This window comes from Botryllus schlosseri, chromosome 5 (assembly GCF_051294905.1).
Source record: "Botryllus schlosseri isolate E-star chromosome 5, Bs_hap1, whole genome shotgun sequence".
Classification (NCBI taxonomy): Eukaryota; Metazoa; Chordata; class Ascidiacea; order Stolidobranchia; family Styelidae; genus Botryllus; species Botryllus schlosseri.
This window is the reverse complement of record NC_137240.1, coordinates 19491146-19510554: the sequence shown is the minus strand read 5'-3', so window position 1 is coordinate 19510554 and position 19409 is coordinate 19491146. Positions and strand designations below refer to the sequence as shown.

The following is a 19409-nucleotide window of genomic DNA, read 5'->3' as shown; positions in this document are numbered from 1 at the left end:
GATATCATGTTGACGATTTCAGATTGAAAGCACCTCGTACATCCACAAACACCGTGGTTACATATCCATGCATACATCTATACCAGAGGTCGGGAACCTTTTTCTCCAAAAGAGCCATATTGACCGCACATTTTCAATTGTAAGTCTTAAAGATATCAATCAACTCTTCCGTCACAATTAAAGATTCGTGTCGCCATATAGTGGCGTGAAATCGAGGTGCACTATTTGGAATTTGTGTTGTGATGTGATGCTATCGCGCCAGCAATAATCTAGCTGGTTGCCGGACAATTTGAGCATACAAACTCTAGCTGATATCATAAACTCATCATCACAATTGATATCATAAAGTTGACTCTACAGCCCAATTCTTAAACTCCTCAGCGGCAACATTACGTTATTGTGCTGGAGGCCTACATTTTAATAGCAAAGCCATCAAGCTACCTAACAATCGGTAATGTGGATGGCTAATACGCTATGTTCGTGAATTAAATTTGTAATTGGGAAATGGATCATAATGTAGAGGAGTCTATATGTTTAATGGCATTGGAGATAGCCAAAATAACCTAAAGAAATAACCTAAAATGTAGATATTTTCTACCCGGTGGTACATACAATTATAACCCGATACATGAGTGAATTTATTCAGGATTATATTTCCAATTCAACTGAAGGAAACGATATCTTTTCCAGTTCCGGCTGGTCATTCGGCTGTAAAATAAAGTCACTTCAAATTTCCTTTTAGATACGATAAAGGTATAGCGAAAATACTGAAAGGTGATAGGATTAAGATGTTAGATATTCACGATATAAATCTTCATCATCCTTATCTTTATTTGAAATCGAGGATAAATTGGTACCCTGACCACATGTAAACGGCGACATGACCTAAGAAATCCTTTTTACAACGAAATGATTCTACGTACAGCAGCGTATGGTTTGGATGCCGCATTACTTTAGATTTCGACAAGATAGCGTGATGGTGAAGCGTCCGGCTTCTTGATCGGTAGGTCGTGGGTTCGATCCCCGGCCGGGTCATACCAAAACCTCATTAGTAACACTGGTATACATGACTTCCCTGGTTGGCGTTCATGCATTACTGGGATAGCATGGAGGGGTGGTGCATGACTTAGAAAGCCGTAAAGGCTATATCTGCACTTCCTTGTCTGGCGACATATGCACATCATGCACTCATGGTATGCATATGCACAGATCGTATGTATGTGTATCATGAGTAGGTGTATATGCCGCAAAAAACATCAAAGGACAAAAATAAACTACGTCCTTTCCTTTTCGATAAATCTGCGATACAATCAGCGATAATAATGTGGCTGAATGCAGTACGTGCAGAGAAAGAGTCTATTACAAATTACCAGCATGAGTTTCATTACTGTTGGTGCTGATCCGCCATATGTACCTCGTTCTCATCGAAGTCACCGTCCATCAACTCCTCACGGTTCATATCCATCTCGTTATCTTAAAAGAGCATATACCTTTGTAATGAAGGGCAAACTGCTCGATATTTCGAAAAGACACGCTCACCCCCGCGTCGACGGCGTCTGCGACGGCGGCGCCGGCGGCCCAAAATAGCTTCGTTCTCGACAACAAGAAGAGCAACTACAAGGAAGACAGCAACGAGCAGCTTCGAGTTCATCTGCAATCAAGTAGCTGCAATGGTCTGGGCGTTTAGGCTTTAAGCATGCATATTAAGCGTTTTTACCAGCTAAGCCACTAGAAACACATACACCTTGGCGATGGCTTTCGAAAAACCTATAAAGCCATTTCCATATTTCGTATTCGTAACTCCTATAAGCTACATAACATCGGTATAAACTATGGCATCAGAATCCTACTGGAAGTTCGGCATGATGAAAAGTCTTCAAACCGTTTCAATTCAAGGGAACTTGGTGCCAGCATTGAATTCTTAAAGACGTCGGACCGAGATAGCACCTAAATGGCAACCCACTGTCAACGGGAATTTAAGGAGCCTCCGTTAAATACCAGTGGAATTTACAATATATAAAATTCCGATTACCTTGACTTACCTTCACGTTCAGTATCAATCAGAATGCGTGCAAGAGTGTGAGAACTTCTACTCATTTATAGCCGTCTGTCCCCAGATTTCGAGTTTCGTCGGAAGACTTTTTATGAATCATATTTCGGTAATGACTTTACAGCCTGTTCGTCCAGAATAGATATTGGCAGAATCATAGCATATGATAAAATCCCCGTTTCACCACCGAAACTTACCGATGCTAATGCATTTTGGTGGCAATTTTATTGTGACCCCAAGCTGAATATTTTCCTAGTAAATAAGAATTGTAACTTTGGTTACCACTCACAAGCATCAACAAAATATGGCTGCCCCATCGGTACCCTGATTTAAAGTTTCGATGGTGTGGACTTTTTAGATTAGGAAAGTAAAAAAAAGCATTACAGAAGTATCATCATTTTCGACATTAAAACGTCTTAGATTACAGCAAAATCACATGAAATTGATCTGAACTTCGCTAGCAAGAGCAATGAATGTGAGACTCAAGACGATTCAGGTTATGTAATATATACACAGGGCCGTAACAGCACTTCGCCAGGCCCCCCCCAAAACTTTGGTCGTGGGCCCCCCATAGGGTTATAGACCGAACGTCTGGGGGGCTTCGCCCCCCAGACCCCCCTCCAGCGATACCCTGTTTACCGCTATTTATGATGTGCGTCGGGAGTTTGTGTAGTGAAGCAGCTTTTGTCGCCTGAGCGCGCGAAGCGCGGGAAATTTCTAGAATTCCTGACTAAATCGGTCAGTATGATCGGGAATTGCATATATATTGTTATCAATTTTTATCTTCTCTCTGCTCACGTAATCGGATTTGCCGGTAGAGCTGAGTGAGGTGTGTTTGAAAAGGTAGGAACACTCAATAAAAATTAAACATCTTCGGGCGTATACCCGTTGGTAGGGACGAAACAGCACCTCGTCAGGCCCCCAAAAACGTGGGTCTTGGGTCCCATAGGGTGATGAAACGACCCCTCCATCACGTTTTTCGCGTTTGTCACGAAATCATCTGTACTGCGCGAAGCGCGAAAATTTTCGATAATTTATGATAAAATCGGTCAATCAGATCGGCGATTGCATATATATTATGCTATCAATTTATTGCCCTCTCTACTCACGTAATTAGATTTACCGGTAGAGCTGAGTGAAGTGTCTTGAAAACGGGAGGCCCCGTAACTAATAATCAAACATCTTCGGGCGGGCGGACCCGTTGATATGACTTCGTTACATGATGTTATTTCGTGACTTCCAGTCTGCTATATCAAAAAATATAGAATCGCCCAAACGTAGGCTTCTAAACTAAGAGACGCACACGATTTCAAATTGGTATTTCTTCACTGGCATAACATTTTTCCCAGCGGGATGGTATTTGTCTTGTGAGGTTCAGATTGCAAAGACAGGAACATTCGGCGCCAGTCACTTAGGCGCCTATGGACAATTAAACCTATATTTATTTGTATATATAACGAAGTCTTTGGTCAGCATAAGGGCATAGACCCTTTCGGCCAAGGTTTTCTCGCTGCCGATCGTTCTGGCACACTTCCTGGAGTCGCATGTTATATGGCCTAAAACTTGCTTGTATGTCTTGGTGGGTCGTGGCGCGGTAATGGCCCAATACCCAATAATACAGGCACATAGCTACTTAAATTCGCGCGCAGCGCGAAAAATTTCTGAAAAAATTGCATAAATTTTCAAAAAATACTCTATGATTTATGCTAATTCACGAAATAATTTTGGGCCCCCTTCGAGCTCGGGCCCCCCCCCAATTGGGGGGTTTGGGGTGCGGCAGTTACGGTGCTGTATATACACATGGAACTAGCCATGGGGAAGGTGAAAGGTACGGTTATCAGTTGAGTTTAGGACTTTGTCGTCATAAATCGTAACGGTATACATGTAGGTTTCTAATATATTGAATATTTCTCTGAATCGAGCGTATGTATGTGGCGACAATACCGCGTTCGCAACTGATTTCCTAAAAAGAATATGTCAGGCTATCTGACATGAATAATGTTGGTTACAAGAACAGTTTAAACGCCTGAATTCACTCTTTCATTTTCTTGCATTTAGGCGCTTCTAATAAAATCAATCAGGTGAGGCTGCAATGACAGGTGACCGTATGTCACAATACAAAGTATTTCTATAGTCCGAATTACACGTCACATTCTGCGTTTTCAATTTCTATGCATGTTCAAAACTACTTTAATATAATATATAAATAGAGAATTTAGGCCTGAAATGTGCTCACGTTATAACAAATAAATATGACTCCGCGTTTCGAGTTATGAGACATTCACCGTAAAGTTTGCCAGACTTTTGACAGTTTCGATTTATTGGTGCTCGTCGTAGAGCTTCCGCTAGCTGCCGGACCACTTTCGCTTGGTTTCTTTCAAGACTTGAAAAGCGGAAGACGTGAAAATAGAAAGATCCGTCAGCAATTAAGACTTAACAATTTTCGACATCAATGGGCCATCGTGATGAGACTCATTCAGTTAACGGAACTATTAGGCGACTTGCGAAAGTTCGGCAACGAGCACCAGGAATTCGAAAGTATCAAAAGTCTGCAGAATCATACGATGACTATTTTGCTTCAAAAAGTGGAGTCTCATTCTTTCGATACCTGCAGACAGCGAAAAGGCAAATGATCCAGCTCGCTTCTTTGCATCGGCTGGTAACGATGCCAATCTTCATGATCAGCTTTCCTTGAGCAGCCCATGTAATTAGCGATTGAAAGTGAACGTACATGCATGACGTCAATGTATACCATTTTCTGCAATAAGACGTTTTTGTCCGGTACCAGCATTATGGACAATGTTCTTTTATTCCAGGGGTGGCCAACCTGCGGCCTTGGAAGGGAATTTGTGTGGCGGTAGACACGTAACTCATTTAGTATGTGTTGGCGGCCGTCGACGTGCAAATTGAATCTGCGAATTCACTGCCGACATTTTGAGAGTAATTTTGAAATTACTTTTCGCGCCTCGCGCGATTCAATGCTATTTGATTTTTCGATTTAAATTAGTAGCGCTCTTTGCAATCTGAGCCCCGCAGTACAGACGCGAACAGCAGAGGAAATGATGTGTCCCATATAGACATACCAAATCGGAATCATGTGCTCCTCACGAACTCAAATTATGTTTTTAGTACGGATGGATGATTCTAATATATTCACACTGTACCGGCAATCCTGATGGGACGTCGAGAAATAACAGCATGCAACAAAGTGACCAATAAAAATTGGCCCACCCAAAGATTCATCATCATTTAAAACTTTCTCCGAATTTTCGAAGAAACACCCCTTCCATCAACTCTACTGGTGAATCTGATCACGAGAGCTAAGAAAGGCTAAATGTCTGAAAGTAATATATGAAACTACTAATTCAATGACGAAATTCATCCGTGAATCTAAAAATTCAGCATGGCCGCCTATGTACATTTCAATCACCGTTGTGGACGACCACAAAATTTGTATTCACGGCTGCAGATCGCCCACCGTTGACGTTTGGATCACGTGCTACTATAATGTTACATCGCAATAATGCGTTCTGATAGCGCATCGATTCCCAATGCATTTGGTAGATGCATGTCTATGGCCTTTGTAGGTTGATTACATCCATGGGCAACTAGGTTCCCGTTATTTTGAAGTAACAACTCTATCGAAATGGAGGACATACCCTATCAAGGTACAAAATCGTGGCTGGGCAATTTCCCTTCCTACAAATTTATAAAGTGCACAGTGCACACTCAGTTCAGAGTTTTCTGGAGAAATGGACCAAACAACAGTTATCCACACAGGAAGCGAAAACGCTGATGCGACACCGTTGTATGCAAGTTGCAACCCGGATGTTGATTAATAACAAGGAACCAGATTCCGAAGTCTCTTGTAATATTCACGACGCATACGCAGGACAAACGTCGCATGACGACTAGAGAAGGAGATCATAGAAAAATGTCAACTAATATCGTCGTTGCAGCCACTGATTTAGCGGTACATAATTACATTCAATGGGTCAATCATAGAATTTTACTAATTCATTTGTTTGCGAATAAGAGTGAGAATAAAGCCCATATGATTCGTAATAAAAATGTATACGATTACAATTATGTATAATAGGATGGTGCAAACTCCTGAAAGGTTCAGATTCGCTTGAACGCGAACGTGAACAGGAATCAATGACGCCACGTGACGTCCCATTGCGACCCTACATTTCCGTAAAGTAATATATTAATGTACGTGCGCAATACCTAGCGACTACTTAGTAGTGTGGAGCATGAACCGGAGTCGGATTGGATATCCGGCCGCATTTTTTTCAATTTTGGCCGGACCGGATCGGAGCCGGACCGGTACTTTTTCTGATACGCCGGAGACGGATCGGAGACGAATCAGTATTTTTTGATAAGTCCAGAATGTTTATGGATAAGCATGACGTTTGTAACTAAATAACTACCAACCAACCACACGCAAGTAACCGCCGAGCCAGTGCGAAAAGAAACGAGCTATATTTTTAAATTCACGGAACCACCGTACCGTGTTGGGCCGGATTTCCGGCAGGACTTTTTCATTTTTTGCCAGAGCTGGATCGGAGCCGGATCAGTACTTTTTCCTGATACGACTGGAGCCGGATCGGAGCCGGACCAGAGAATTTGTGGATCCGCTCAGCACTACTATTTAGGCCAAGTTATGCCATAAGCCAAAGTGCTGAAGTACAGGCTGAACTATTAAGCATCATGTATTAACTGGAGCAATCAAATGCTTTATTAATTCCGTAAAATCTATATATCTTCGATCGCTTTGCCAAAAATCTCGACGGGGACTACAGAAAGGGACGATAAGCTGAAGACGTAACGAACGGTCTTATAGGTTTGACTGGACAATGTATTCCTAATGCGTCACCTACATTTATATGGATCAGAGCGGAAAAGCGATTTCTACACTTGCTACAGATATTACCTCAAAAACAAGTTATACAGTAGCCAGCACTCCAATTGAACGGATTTGGTTTTTATGATACAATAAACATATCAAATCGTGATATATCTCATACGTCTGCTAGACCTCTTACAGTAGTCAACGATTCGTTCGCTAAATCAATTTCGTTGATGCCATATGGCCGTTTTGGTAAGCTTCGAAGCTGACTCGTCAATCCGACTCTCTTGTTTCCGAAAAATATAAAGGGCAAACTGCTTCAAGCCGTCTTATGCTATAGATTACTAATGTACGGATAGATGCGCAAGACAGTCGTCACACTTGAATACGAAGAGCCATCTACCGCTGAACCGGCTAAAACTAGAATATTTGGTAGGCTGGCGATTCGAGCGCCCAAATGTAATAAGTCTGGTACAATCGAAAGCCAGTGTCGCATAGATTACGAAAATACTAATTAAATCTTGTCAGGACAATGGGAACACCCCGAAATAGCCTTAAACGTCTGAAAATCGGCACTGTTCCGAACAATAGCTCGATGGAAATGGCCATGTTGTTGTTGTTGTTGTTTGTGGTATTCATGATGTTTGTCGACTAGTATGGTAATTTACACCTGGCCGATATTCTTCATTTATATTCCGTAATTGCCGACTAGCACGGCCCACTTCTAAGCTTTTCACAAGGCACCGCTTGCACGGATGAGATGGCGAGTAAGAGCCTAGATAAACCTCCAACGGAAGGAATTCTGAAGTCGACCAATATGTCGGACTCAAACCCGTAGAAATGTTTCATATTCTCTTATTTTCTGAACTCTCTCTCTCTCTCTCTCTCTCTCTCTCTCTCTCTCTCTGTAATAGCTTCATCAATACTGCTAAGATTTGGTTTGAATTATCTTCAAGAAAGTGACTTATGTATGAAAGGCTATGCCATAACTGAGGCTTGCTCAATATGCGCTTTTCATTTTCTGAAGGCAAAAATTCAATGTGATCTGTTCGGGAAAAATCCATTGCCCGTTTTTATTAACTTGTGTCTTTCAACACGCCTTCTATCATTAACCTACTATCAACAATGAATCATTTACATCTGTGATATTTTGCTCCATGTCTTTACCATTCTTTCGTTAACTCTTCGTCAATTTCAGGGGTTTATAAATATGACATCTTTACCCAAATCGTCCCTGGAACTGGAATGTGTCCATTTCTGGTTATTTTGACTTTTCGTGGTTCTGTCACTTTGGATATATAGGTCTTTCCCTTTATCCGGGATCCAAGAAATGGTAGTTCGGGATACGAGAGGGGCTTACGATTCGTGTTTGTGTCTTTGTGTGGCTCAGGTTTAGTGTTGCCTCAGCCACTGAGTATCGCATGTGAAATTGATTGATTGCTTTCGTGTGAATTGGAGTTCAGGCGAATGGACGTGTAAAGGCAGATGGGATGCGACGGAGAAAAGAAATGACGATGTTTGTTGTTGTGTTGCTGTTATGCCCTTGTACCAATTTATGTCTTGATTTTTATAATAAACCTCACATAAAATTGATATAGCCCACATATGTACAGAAATACCTTCAGGTAATATCAGCTCAGTATAAATCATAAGACACCACAAGAATGTGATAAAATGAGAGGAAGGAGTCGACATCAATCCGACACCAATATTGGGCTGAAATTATTGTACGTACGGAGAAAAAAAGCCCTGAAAAGGACCCGACGCTGAATGAAAAAAGAAAACTGAAAGACCTGGACCAGTGATTCGCAAATTGTGAGCCGCGACATTTTTGGCAATTTCGGAAAATAATTGTTGAATAATTCAATGCACCAACTCATAATCAAGAAAAATCCTTCCGCAAACCATGGGCATATATTGTCTGAAGCTCCACTCGAACTGTAGCAATACGTTTTCCAGAATCTGCTGTTTGATTGATGGATGAGTTTTGACTTTCTGCTTTCAAATCCTTTGCCTTCATCAGTGCGAAAGCGAGGTAATTAGCCTGTAGTTGTTCCATCTTCAAGGCTATGTGAACGGGACCGTAACTGCCTTCCCCCTAGCACCTGATTGAAAGCTGGTCCAAGCTCGAAAGGGGACAAAAATCATTTTTGCAAATACACGTAAAGCATAATACTTTTGCCAGACAGCATAATACTCAACTTGAAAATTTCTTCGCGCTCAACGCGATTTAGTCTGAAATGCTATTCTCGACTTTTATAGGGGTACCACTCCTTCCAGAAATACAATTAATTCTAGAATATACCCATAATTTGCAGTGATGACCGTCTCGCAATTATAAGAACCATTAGACTATATCCCTTGAGGCAGTAGGAGTGTTTTATTCTGCACAATCAGCTGGTTCGGGACAATATGGTACCAGCATTTCGGCTAAGGAACATGGCATGAACATAGTTGTGACCGAGAGAGACCTTTTGAATTGGCGACTATAAATGCTCGTATGTTGGGCAAAAATGCAACATCGTTTCAGTCGTATATGTTCTATAAACAAGCCCATTAACGTGCGGAAATATTTCGAAGTAACTTTTCTTCTCCCGTAAATGTGTCGCGAGCGTTTTAGAATTTTTCTAGTGTTCCGCGAGCTGCAAAAGAAACACTGACCTAGAGTCTAAATAGGACCCCTGAATAACGATTAAACGTCAGCAGCAACTACAGTCAATTAAAGATTCGTGACGTCATGCTTGAAAAAAACATGTTTTGAACGAGGGTAATGTTTTTACATGTTTGTTTTAAATTAATTTTTGTTTCAAATGCAACACTGTGAGATGCTACACCTGCGGATCATTACCGCGCAGCAGCAGTGCGCATATAAATCAATACACAAACTCGGCGGGAGATGGCGGACTGGAATAGCAAAATCATCGGCAAGTGTTTAAGGACTGGCTAAAGTCAATATCCCCCACGGTGTTAGCAGATGATAAACATGCAATAACAACGATACTATACTTTAATCTAAAGATGACTGTAGCATTATCTATATAGCTCGCTCATTGTTATTCTTTTGTTGAAGGACTCTTTGCTCCGATGGTACGTCATACCTAATTAGGGCAGTTATATCATAAATTGTTCATGTAAATTGTGAGGTGGTGTTACATTTATATAGACGAGTACAATAAATATGGTCAGTTTGGTCATCAGTTTTTTCACATGGCGACAGAGTCGCACAAAACTGTTGAGTGGACAAATGGATTCTTGAAGACTGAATGATATCATACCCGATTTCATGAGTTGTGTTTGCTCCAGTTTACTTCAATAGATTTCTGTATTGTTGTGAATGGTAATGTGATCGTTAGAGATTGGGCTCGATGTATATATATATTATCATGCAAACACAAATCCTCCATCCTGCCATAATTTTTTATTGGATCGTGTGCCACCTGTGTCCCACGCGCAAAATGTGATCGGCCCAGAAAGATATGTCCGCGAGTAAATATCGATTTTGAATGGTGCGGAGTGCGCAAAATGGCTCTCTAAATTAGTTTATAGTCCGATACCTTTGATCTAAACTCAAGGTTGAAAATGAAAAAACTCTAAAATATCTATCCAAATGCATATGAAGACTGAAGACTGCATATGAAGATATCTGAATGTATCAGACAACTCAACACCGTGATACTTCTTCACGCGATGTTAGTTCATTTGGTGTCCTTGTATCTGAGCTGTAACCGCGATTTAGGTCTATCAAAATTGGTTTTTTCTTATAAATTGTTTTATATGACTCCACCCCCGACACTATAGCATGTCTAAGGAGTAACAAAACTCATGATACTTTCTATATTATTATAAAACGACGACCAGACATGGGGTGATTACTTTACGAATGTAATCGATTGCGATTACGATTACTTGTGAATCTCGTGATTACGATTACGATAACGATAACAGCAAAATCAGGAAGTAGTCGATTACGATTACGATTGCATTTCAAAAGTAATCACGATTACTCACGATTACATTTGTTTTGCTTCTTAGAACTAATTTCAGAAGAGATATTGGGAGACAATATAAGGCTTACGATGAAAAGGTCTAATGAGATAACAACTTTCTTTATAAATCATACGTCCTTTGCTTGTTACGTCATAATGTACTCATTGCCCAACTCTACGCAGGACTATTCGTCGCACCCAACGATTTGCATTCTTGCCAGGTCTGTAACTGCCACACCCCAAACTTCCCAATAGGACCGGGAGGAGCTCTAAGTTGACTCAAAAGTATTTCGTAAATCAGCATAAATTATTATAAAGTTTTTTCAAGAGAGTTAATTACCTTGAAAGTTTTCTTCGAGCTTCGGGATTTAATGTCTCTAAATAGCTTGATTTTGAAATGCTTACCTCTCCACCTCAAGAAAAAAAGCAAGCATAATTTATAGGAATAGGTATTTCGGTGACGGTTATTGCTACGCCACGACACACCAAAAGACGTATGCAATTTCGGCCAACATGCAACTCCACAAAGTGTGCTACCAAAGAATGGCCTTTGTGACAAAACTTTTGGTATGTGTCCGTTGTCAGTAGCCGCGCTCTGTGGGCGTGACGAATAGTCCGTTCCTTCCAATCTGAGCCACAACAATGTAAATGCCACCCGGGGCACTCGCAGAGGAATGAAGACATGACAATTTGTGTGTGCGTCTCACGAAAGTTTTTTTTAGTCTGCTACGTTTGGGCGACTACAATATCTTTTTATTAAATATAAAAGACGGGAGGTCACGAATCAACAACACACAATAAAATAATTATAACAACATACCAGATGCTATAATTATGAATTACGTGCCCCCAGCTCTACCGGTAAATCTGAATGAATAGCAATATAATGCAATCACCAATATTATTAACGAAATTCAGTCATCAACTTGAAAACTGACCACCCTATTGGGCCCCAATACCCAGGAGGGTAATGACTCAAGTCATAACTCGAATCGAGTCGCGATGTTTTGGTGACTAGACTTGACTCGAGTCATTTTTCAAATGCGTAAATTGACTCGACTCGAATCAATTTTTGTATTGACTCGACTTGTACTCGAGTCATTTTGCATGACTCGAACCAAGTCATATGACTCGAGACTAGAACGGCCAAGACAGACATTCCACGTAACTTCGAAGAATAGTACAGTTACCACATTATTTGTATTTCGTCTATCAGTCCTGATACTGATACTGATCAGTCCTGAAATAGGGCCACAAACTGTGAAAACTGATGAAAATTACTATATTATGAATACGAGCCATTCCATATCACTCGAGCAGAGTTGAAAAGAGGGGGTTGAACCGGATTGATCGAAAAACTGATCTGTGAACATAACGACTTGGCATCGTACACGAGTCAAACACTATGACTCGGACTCGTCCCTATACTAGCTGACTTGGACTCGGACTTGACTCGGGGGTGAATTGAAAATGACTCGACTTGACTCGAGTCAAAACTATAAAAGTGCGATTGACTTGTGACTCGGAATATTGTGACTTGGTTACAACCCTACCAATACCAATGTTGGGAGTGGGTGACGAATTGCTGTTTTGGTCCTGATTGTGCCTACAACCCACGCTACAAATATAAGCTGATCGTCATGGCGATAGGTATAAATCTCGAGTGAAGAATTTTGAAATAACGATTGGCGGCCGTTTCAAGTAGAGTCATATGAGAATAAGATAAAGTGAACTTAAAATTCAACCTTACACTTAATACAGATACTGAAAGCTGCCGTTACGAGAAACAGCAAAGAACGGGTCGGTAATGATATATATCAGCAGCTGTTTATTTTAACCATCCTAATGTTTTATTTGAGTACAAAATTGCAAATCTTTTTCCGGTGTACGTACAATACATACGTATACTACATAGATAGGCCTACTGCTCGCCAAACAGCAACGGTCAAACTGCGTTTAACTAAGCATAACCAAACATCAATACATGAGTTACTATTTGAAACTAGGCAGAGTGGTGATTATTATCTTGCTGCGAGGTAGTGGCGTCTGGAGTGTATTGATAACCTGATATACAGCATGGCTTACATTGTTTTAACAATAGCACAACAATGACCATCGAATATATATTTACTACGCGTGGATACTTCTTACGCAGGGACGAGCAGAGCTAATACTTCTGACGCAATAATGAGCAGTGGCATAACATCTCTTCCTTGTTCACGAATGTTCGGTAATGTCATATTCATTGTACAAATAAAAAGTAATCGCTCTTTCACAAAGAAATCGATTAGATATGTGAAGTAGTCGATTACGATTACTTTGGATTTTTTTCGAATGTAATCGATCACGATTACGATTAATTGAAAATGCTGTAATCGTCGTAATCGATTACGATTACTAATCGCGATTACCCCATGTCTGACGACGACATTGTCGCTTATCGCCTGTTTAGGTCTTAAGCGGCCCAACATTGCATTTGGCGATGATAGGTGCATGTCGATCTTTGCCATGGCTTCATGGCGACTTTTCATACTCGCGCACTCTCACTCTTCGGTCACAGTCGCTTTCTTGTTTCTATTTTTGGGTATCTGTGACCGAATTTGAGATTCGTTCACTGTAGCCTATATTTCTGGGCATTCGAAACATGGTGCGCCTACAACGTGATCGAAGATGAGGTGTTCAGATAAACGTCCGACACGTAGAATCATGGCAGAGCCGAAACCAAAACCAGCACCCATTATAATGTCTCAATTGTGTCGCAGCACACTGATGCACTCGCTTTCCCTGCATATTAGAGTTGAGAGTCGAAACCATATGGCGTTTGATGGTCATCATAGGACAAGTTTTTGCAACTTTTGCAACTTTTTTACAGCTTCCGGCAGCTTCCTAAATACGCGTAAGATATGTAGAATGCTGTTTTAAGCTGTTTGAAGGAATCTTATAGTGCAACTTTTTGCAACTTTTTTCCATTTTTTTCATGCAACTTTTTGCAACATTTTGCAACTTTTTCGATTTTTCATGAAAGTATTTTCGATTTTGGTGAAATGTAGGGTTGGAATTGGGAATATGAAATCAGCACCGAAGTAACGCTTTTACGGGTATTTCGGGAGCTGAGCCGGAAAATTGACTTTGTTTTAGTCAACCGAGCAAAATGCAACTTCTGCAACTTTTTACCTTTTTTCAAAAATAAATGCAAGTTTCCATGGATTTAACTGCAACAAAAACTTGACCTCTCATCAATATTTATACAAAATAATATGGCAAGCATGTGATCTACGTAGAAAAGATTCGTTGTATAAGATTATTAAACTATGCTGCATATATTACCTGGCGAATCACAAGATATATTCGTAACGCAGCGAAATTATTCAGCCATCGACGCAATTTCAACTTATTCTAATTACGTTCATATTTTCGATTCGACATGTTCTTTTCAGCGGATACGTTCACACTTCACACGCGCGTATAAAATAGTCGATACCAGATACCGTCGCCCTATCTTTTGTGTTTAACAAGTCACTGACGATTTCATAAAACAGATGCGATAACAAGTTGAAACCTGTCAACACTGGCAGCGAAATCCTCCTTATTGTATAGACAACTTGGATTAGCTATTACTAAAGCAAAAATAACCCATCAAATATACTTTTCGTGCACTGAAAGTGACCAACAGATAGCAGAATCAAACACCTCCAATTTACCGATGATGTGGTGCTTGTCATAGTAGGGTAGTACATAGTCAGTGTATATATACTCTACACATAACAGTGGATTGTAGACGGCAGAATCTGTAAAGGATTTTACATTGGATCGGTAGATGTACTGGGAACTTAGTTACAATTTCTATATCATAAGCCTCATTGGGCTTACATAATGGGCAGTCAAATCCGGACTTTAGACGAAGATAAGCCAGAAAAGGTTGTGAAGAAAATGTCTTCTACCATGTTCGGAACATAAGTATTTAGCATATCTAACAGGCTAGCATCACGAGAATGGCATAGACCACGATATTTTGGTACTAAATTTGCTATGATTTATAACTATAGATTAGGGATGGTGCGTCCCCAGTAAGGTTCTGCTTCGTGTGAGCTCGTACTTAGGTTCTGTGTGAACGCGAACGTGAACCTATGACGTCACGTGACATCATATTCCCAATTCCAACCCTACATTTCCGCGAAGGTCACATTATGCCACAATGCCAAAGTAAATGCTGACATTTTAAATGTCACATAATGTGGGCTATACACTGGAACAATCAAATGCTATAATAATTCCACAAAATCAATATCTTACGTCGCTTTGCCAACAATTTCAACGAGGACTCGGCTAGACCGAACTGATGTATTCTTAAGAGTAAAACACGAGTATCCATACTTGCGCCAGATATTATCTCAAAAACAAGGTATGCAGTAGACAACACCATATCGTGTATCCAATAAGGATATCAAATCGAGATAGCTCCCGTGCGCCTCACAGATTTTTTACATTCTACATCGCTGCATTCTTTGTATCAATTTCGTTGATGTAAATATCATTGATTGGTTGACTAAGCACGATTCACTGACTTCGTACAAGTAGTGTGTCTCGTTCTTGCTATTGTGTGATTTACCGACAAAGTTCACAGCTGATAGTCAATAAATATTCACAAACAGGAAGCTGAATATTCCGACCAAACTTTGAAGCAAATAATGTTCGTAGTCAGCTATAGGTGAAAGCTCGTTTAGTACTGAGTTACTTTTCATGTTGCCGGTGCCTTGCGGAGAGTGGTCCGAGGTTGATAAGCAAGAAAGCCAAAGAGACGATAAAATGACGTTAAAAATTGTAATACATGAAAAAAGGTTCACAGTACAGAACCTACCAAGGTTTGTTTGAAAACGGGGACCTCTATATTTCTGAGGCTCACACACCGAACGCAAACGCGAACATCTGTTCATACAGTCCCTAGTCCAGACATCTTTTTCCAATTCAATTCTAGATTCATAAAGTGCCGATAAAGTTTCAGCAGCTGATAAATTGCTCCACAAATACTATTACATATGCGGGGAGATATTAATTTTATTATTTACCAGTTCGCAAAGATATTCGAATACGAGATGTATATTTTATTTATACTGTCAGTAAGCTTATTTGGCACTGATCAGGGTTTTTCTGCTGCGATCAGCAACAGTCGGAATGAGATTGAGCCTGTCCAAGAACACCACATGGATATCCACCAGGATCTTCGTGAAATCAGACGGACTATACTACAATATCACGGTGAAACGATCGTCTGAATTAGTTGCTAAATTAAACGGTTAAATATTCAATATGACATGCTGCGATTCCGCAAAAACATGTATCAGGGTTATAACCTAGTCACAAGGTTCCGAGTCCCAAGTCAATCTCACTTTTATAGTTTTGACTCGAGTCATGTCGAGTAATTTTCAGTTCACCACCGCGTCAAATCCGAGTCCAAATCACGGAGTACAGTGTCGAGTCCGAGTCCAAGTCATTGTGTTGACTGTTCACTTGTTCAGTTCTGAGTTAATGTCACGTGAAACCCACTTTTTCCAACTCTGCTATGTGATGTCGAATGCTCCGCATTCCTAATATACTAATTTTCCTCACTTTTAACAGTTTCTGGAATCATTTTCAATTACCAGTACTGACAGACGAAATATTATTAGTGTGATAACTTTAATATCTTTGAAATTACAATGGAATGCCTGTCTTTATAGACACAGTCCGAATCATATGAATTGCTTCGAGTCATGCGCAATGACTCGAGTACAAGTCGAGTCAATACACAAATGTTGTCGACTCGAGTCATTAAACGCATTTGAAAAAAACAAAGTCGAGTCACCCAAAAACCGTGGCTCAAGTCATTACAACCCTAGCTCGTTTGTATATATTAAGACAGAGGTTACAATTTTTATTATTTTCAGATAAGTGTGACATTCATGATGACGACAGATGCTACTTTGTTATTTTTGTTGGCGACGGATGGGTGAACCAAGAAGCTGCGGCTTTAGCTTGTACTAGACATGGCGCAAAGTTGGCCAATATATACACAAAAGAGCAATACTATGATGTTCAGAACTACATCCGAACATGGCTTGATTCAAGCACCGCCAAAGTTCCCTCATTCGGAGTTCGTACGGGCATGTATTACAAACCAAACGTAAGTGAATTTTGTTTGAAGTAACTTAACTTTGCATTAATGGTCAGGTACATTCGGCATGCGTGGCTTATGCGTTTCTGATTATTAGGCTGATTCGAAAATGTCGATTACGATTCATTTGCTTCGAGTAGTGGTAGGCGGTAGAAAACATTAGATTATGTGCGAACTTCATCGATACTGAAGTGGGAACTGAAACCGATTGACAAAATGTGTGTGTGCCGCGTTTATTAACTGAAGTCTGTCTTCATCTTGTGCCAGTACTGAGTATATTCACCAACTATGCTTGACCGTTGGTATCGGTTGTTGGCCATTTTTGATATTCAAATGCCCTCCATTGATGTTTCGAAATGGGACCCATCGGGTAAAGCGGACTTTTTTATTCTGCGGCACCGGTATCATATCCAAGGTGCTGCTCATATATAACAAACATCAATGGCAGTGAATTTTGCATAAGACGGCTCTCACCGCATCAAGTCGGAGGAAACAAGTTTGTCAACATCAACGTTCACATATACGACTGTGTAATTTTTAGTCATGCGGCAATCGTCGGAGGTTATGTTATGAATGGTGCAGAATTCTAACTGTTGGAATAGAATTCGTCCATATATTGGCATTGTGTTGATGATGTTGCCAAATACTGTATTTCCTACTTTATTCAGTCTGGAACGACATATCTCTCTGATGGCTCGTCAGCTCCATTTGTCAAATGGGCGCACAATTTTCCGAGTGATGATGTCTATAGGACAGCGGTGACACTAGTTGTATTCTCAAAAGGAAGCAAGGATGAGGGAATGAGGAATACTGATCCTTTGTACGGATATAACAGTGTTTTATGTGAAATTAATACTTCGAGTATCTAATCAATGTGCTATATATGCTGTTTACATGATAGATGAAAACGTATATTACTCTACACTCAACGATTCAATGCAGAACCGTTCGTTGGTGTGTAATAGTTGAATATGTATTGTGTTTAGACCTATAGCAGAATAATTTTATCACAATTCAAATGCATTTGCGTGAAATCGTGTACTTCATTACCAGTTTTACTAAGGTGCGTGATACATAGGGATTAGGAATGGTGTGAACCTCTGAAAGGTTCAGGTTTATGTGAACGCGAACCTTTTTGAAAGGTTCTGTGTGAACGCGAACGTGAAGTGATATATAGGCCTATTAATCTACCTACACCAGACCTGGGTAAAGTGCGGCCGTTGGGCCAAATGCGGCCTGGAAAGTTTGCTTGGAATTCAAAACATAAAAACCCCTTTTTGAATGACTAAAGCTATAGGCTGTATCAACTGAACAGGATATTCGTTTACTTTGAAGCCTGTTCATGAATAGGTCACGTTTACGCTACCTACGTACCCTGTATGAGTAATCTATGTTCAAAATAAAGGCAATGTGCAAAGTATGAGTATAGCAATTAAAGTCACAAGAAGTCACTTTTTCCACATAGTTTAGTTCAAACCTTCGTCGTTGTCATTGTCACATTACGCATTATACGGTATGTGTTTCAAATTGTTATGTGATAAATTTAAACCCGTAATTCGTAAAAAAAGTTAATATGTTCTCAACTTTTTGTCTTCCCTGACCCCTTTTGCACCGCCGTGATCCCCCGCGGACCCCTCAAATTTTCACAAAAATTAGCTCAATAATCGTGCAACCGTCATCTGTCTCGTGCAAATATTGACTGTAACCTAGTGGATGCTGCAACTCAACCCATCTTGGTGTCAAGGCTGTCAACGCTATGACGAAATAGTGAAACGATAGTTTTCGTAGTTAATATCCAATAATGCTCAACTAATCTTATTTTGCTCCGTCCAGATAATATATAGTACGTATCATCCCGATACCATTGTCATTTGTCACACGCCTAATTTACCGCTACCAATCTTTTTTCAGTAGTTGTTGTTACGTTGTCCGTTGAGTGCAGGCACTATACGCATAATTACTATACTAAAACCGCCAAGCCAAAGTTCCTCCCTTCCTTGATAATATCGCTTAGCAACGTTTTAAATCATCTCTCCTCCTTGACCGCGTTTAAAAATTGCAACACTAAAGAATGCGTGCTAGAAATTTCGTAAATACGTAAAATTAGCGATTACACGTCACCTCGATATCACAGATAGCCATGCATTGGTGTATATCTTCATGAAAATCTTGTAGCTGCAGTTCGAAGACGGTGACTATTCGAAGAAGATGACATGCAGCTTTCAAAATGTATTTCACATGACTAACTTCAACTTAAAAACACAATATATTTCCACACAGTGACACTTCAATTGTTGTTTCATGCCAACTACAACCCTCTTTACTAGGGATGTTGTTAACCTCTGAAAGGTTCAGGTTCGTGTGAACGTG

At 40.3% G+C, this 19409-nt stretch overlaps 2 protein-coding genes and 1 long non-coding RNA gene across 6 annotated transcripts in view; 2 read left to right on the top strand and 1 right to left on the bottom strand.

Moving 5' to 3' along the window:
• LOC145439865 (uncharacterized) overlaps window positions 1-19409 on the top strand; it is a 437408-nt gene that overhangs the window by 240209 nt on the left and 177790 nt on the right. The gene's annotated exons all lie outside the window — the stretch shown is intronic.
• LOC145439875 (uncharacterized) overlaps window positions 626-19409 on the bottom strand; it is a 73346-nt gene continuing 54562 nt past the window's right edge. For 2 of the 3 annotated variants that reach the window (XR_013915373.1, XR_013915371.1), the window contains exon 4: window positions 626-708. This is a non-coding gene — a long non-coding RNA (uncharacterized LOC145439875). Of the gene's footprint in view, window positions 709-1370; window positions 1474-1539; window positions 1652-2042; window positions 2087-19409 lie in introns of those variants that run through there. The other variant, XR_013915370.1, reaches the window with a different exon arrangement.
• Window positions 15962-18075, top strand: LOC145438774 (uncharacterized). Its single transcript, XM_080316121.1, has 3 exons — window positions 15962-16144; window positions 16813-17048; window positions 17708-18075. The coding sequence occupies exons 1-3, from the start codon at window positions 15982-15984 to the stop codon at window positions 17906-17908; spliced, it is 600 nt and encodes a 199-aa protein (XP_080172247.1). The 5' UTR covers window positions 15962-15981; the 3' UTR covers window positions 17909-18075.

Coding starts and splice junctions, on each gene's coding strand:
- LOC145438774 (XM_080316121.1), top strand. CDS start 15,982: ATGTATATTTTATTTATACTGTCAGTAAGCTTATTTGGCACTGATCAG. Junction 16,145..16,812: donor GACTATACTACAATATCACG/GTGAAACGATCG, acceptor TATTATTTTCAG/ATAAGTGTGACATTCATGAT. Junction 17,049..17,707: donor GCATGTATTACAAACCAAAC/GTAAGTGAATTT, acceptor TACTTTATTCAG/TCTGGAACGACATATCTCTC.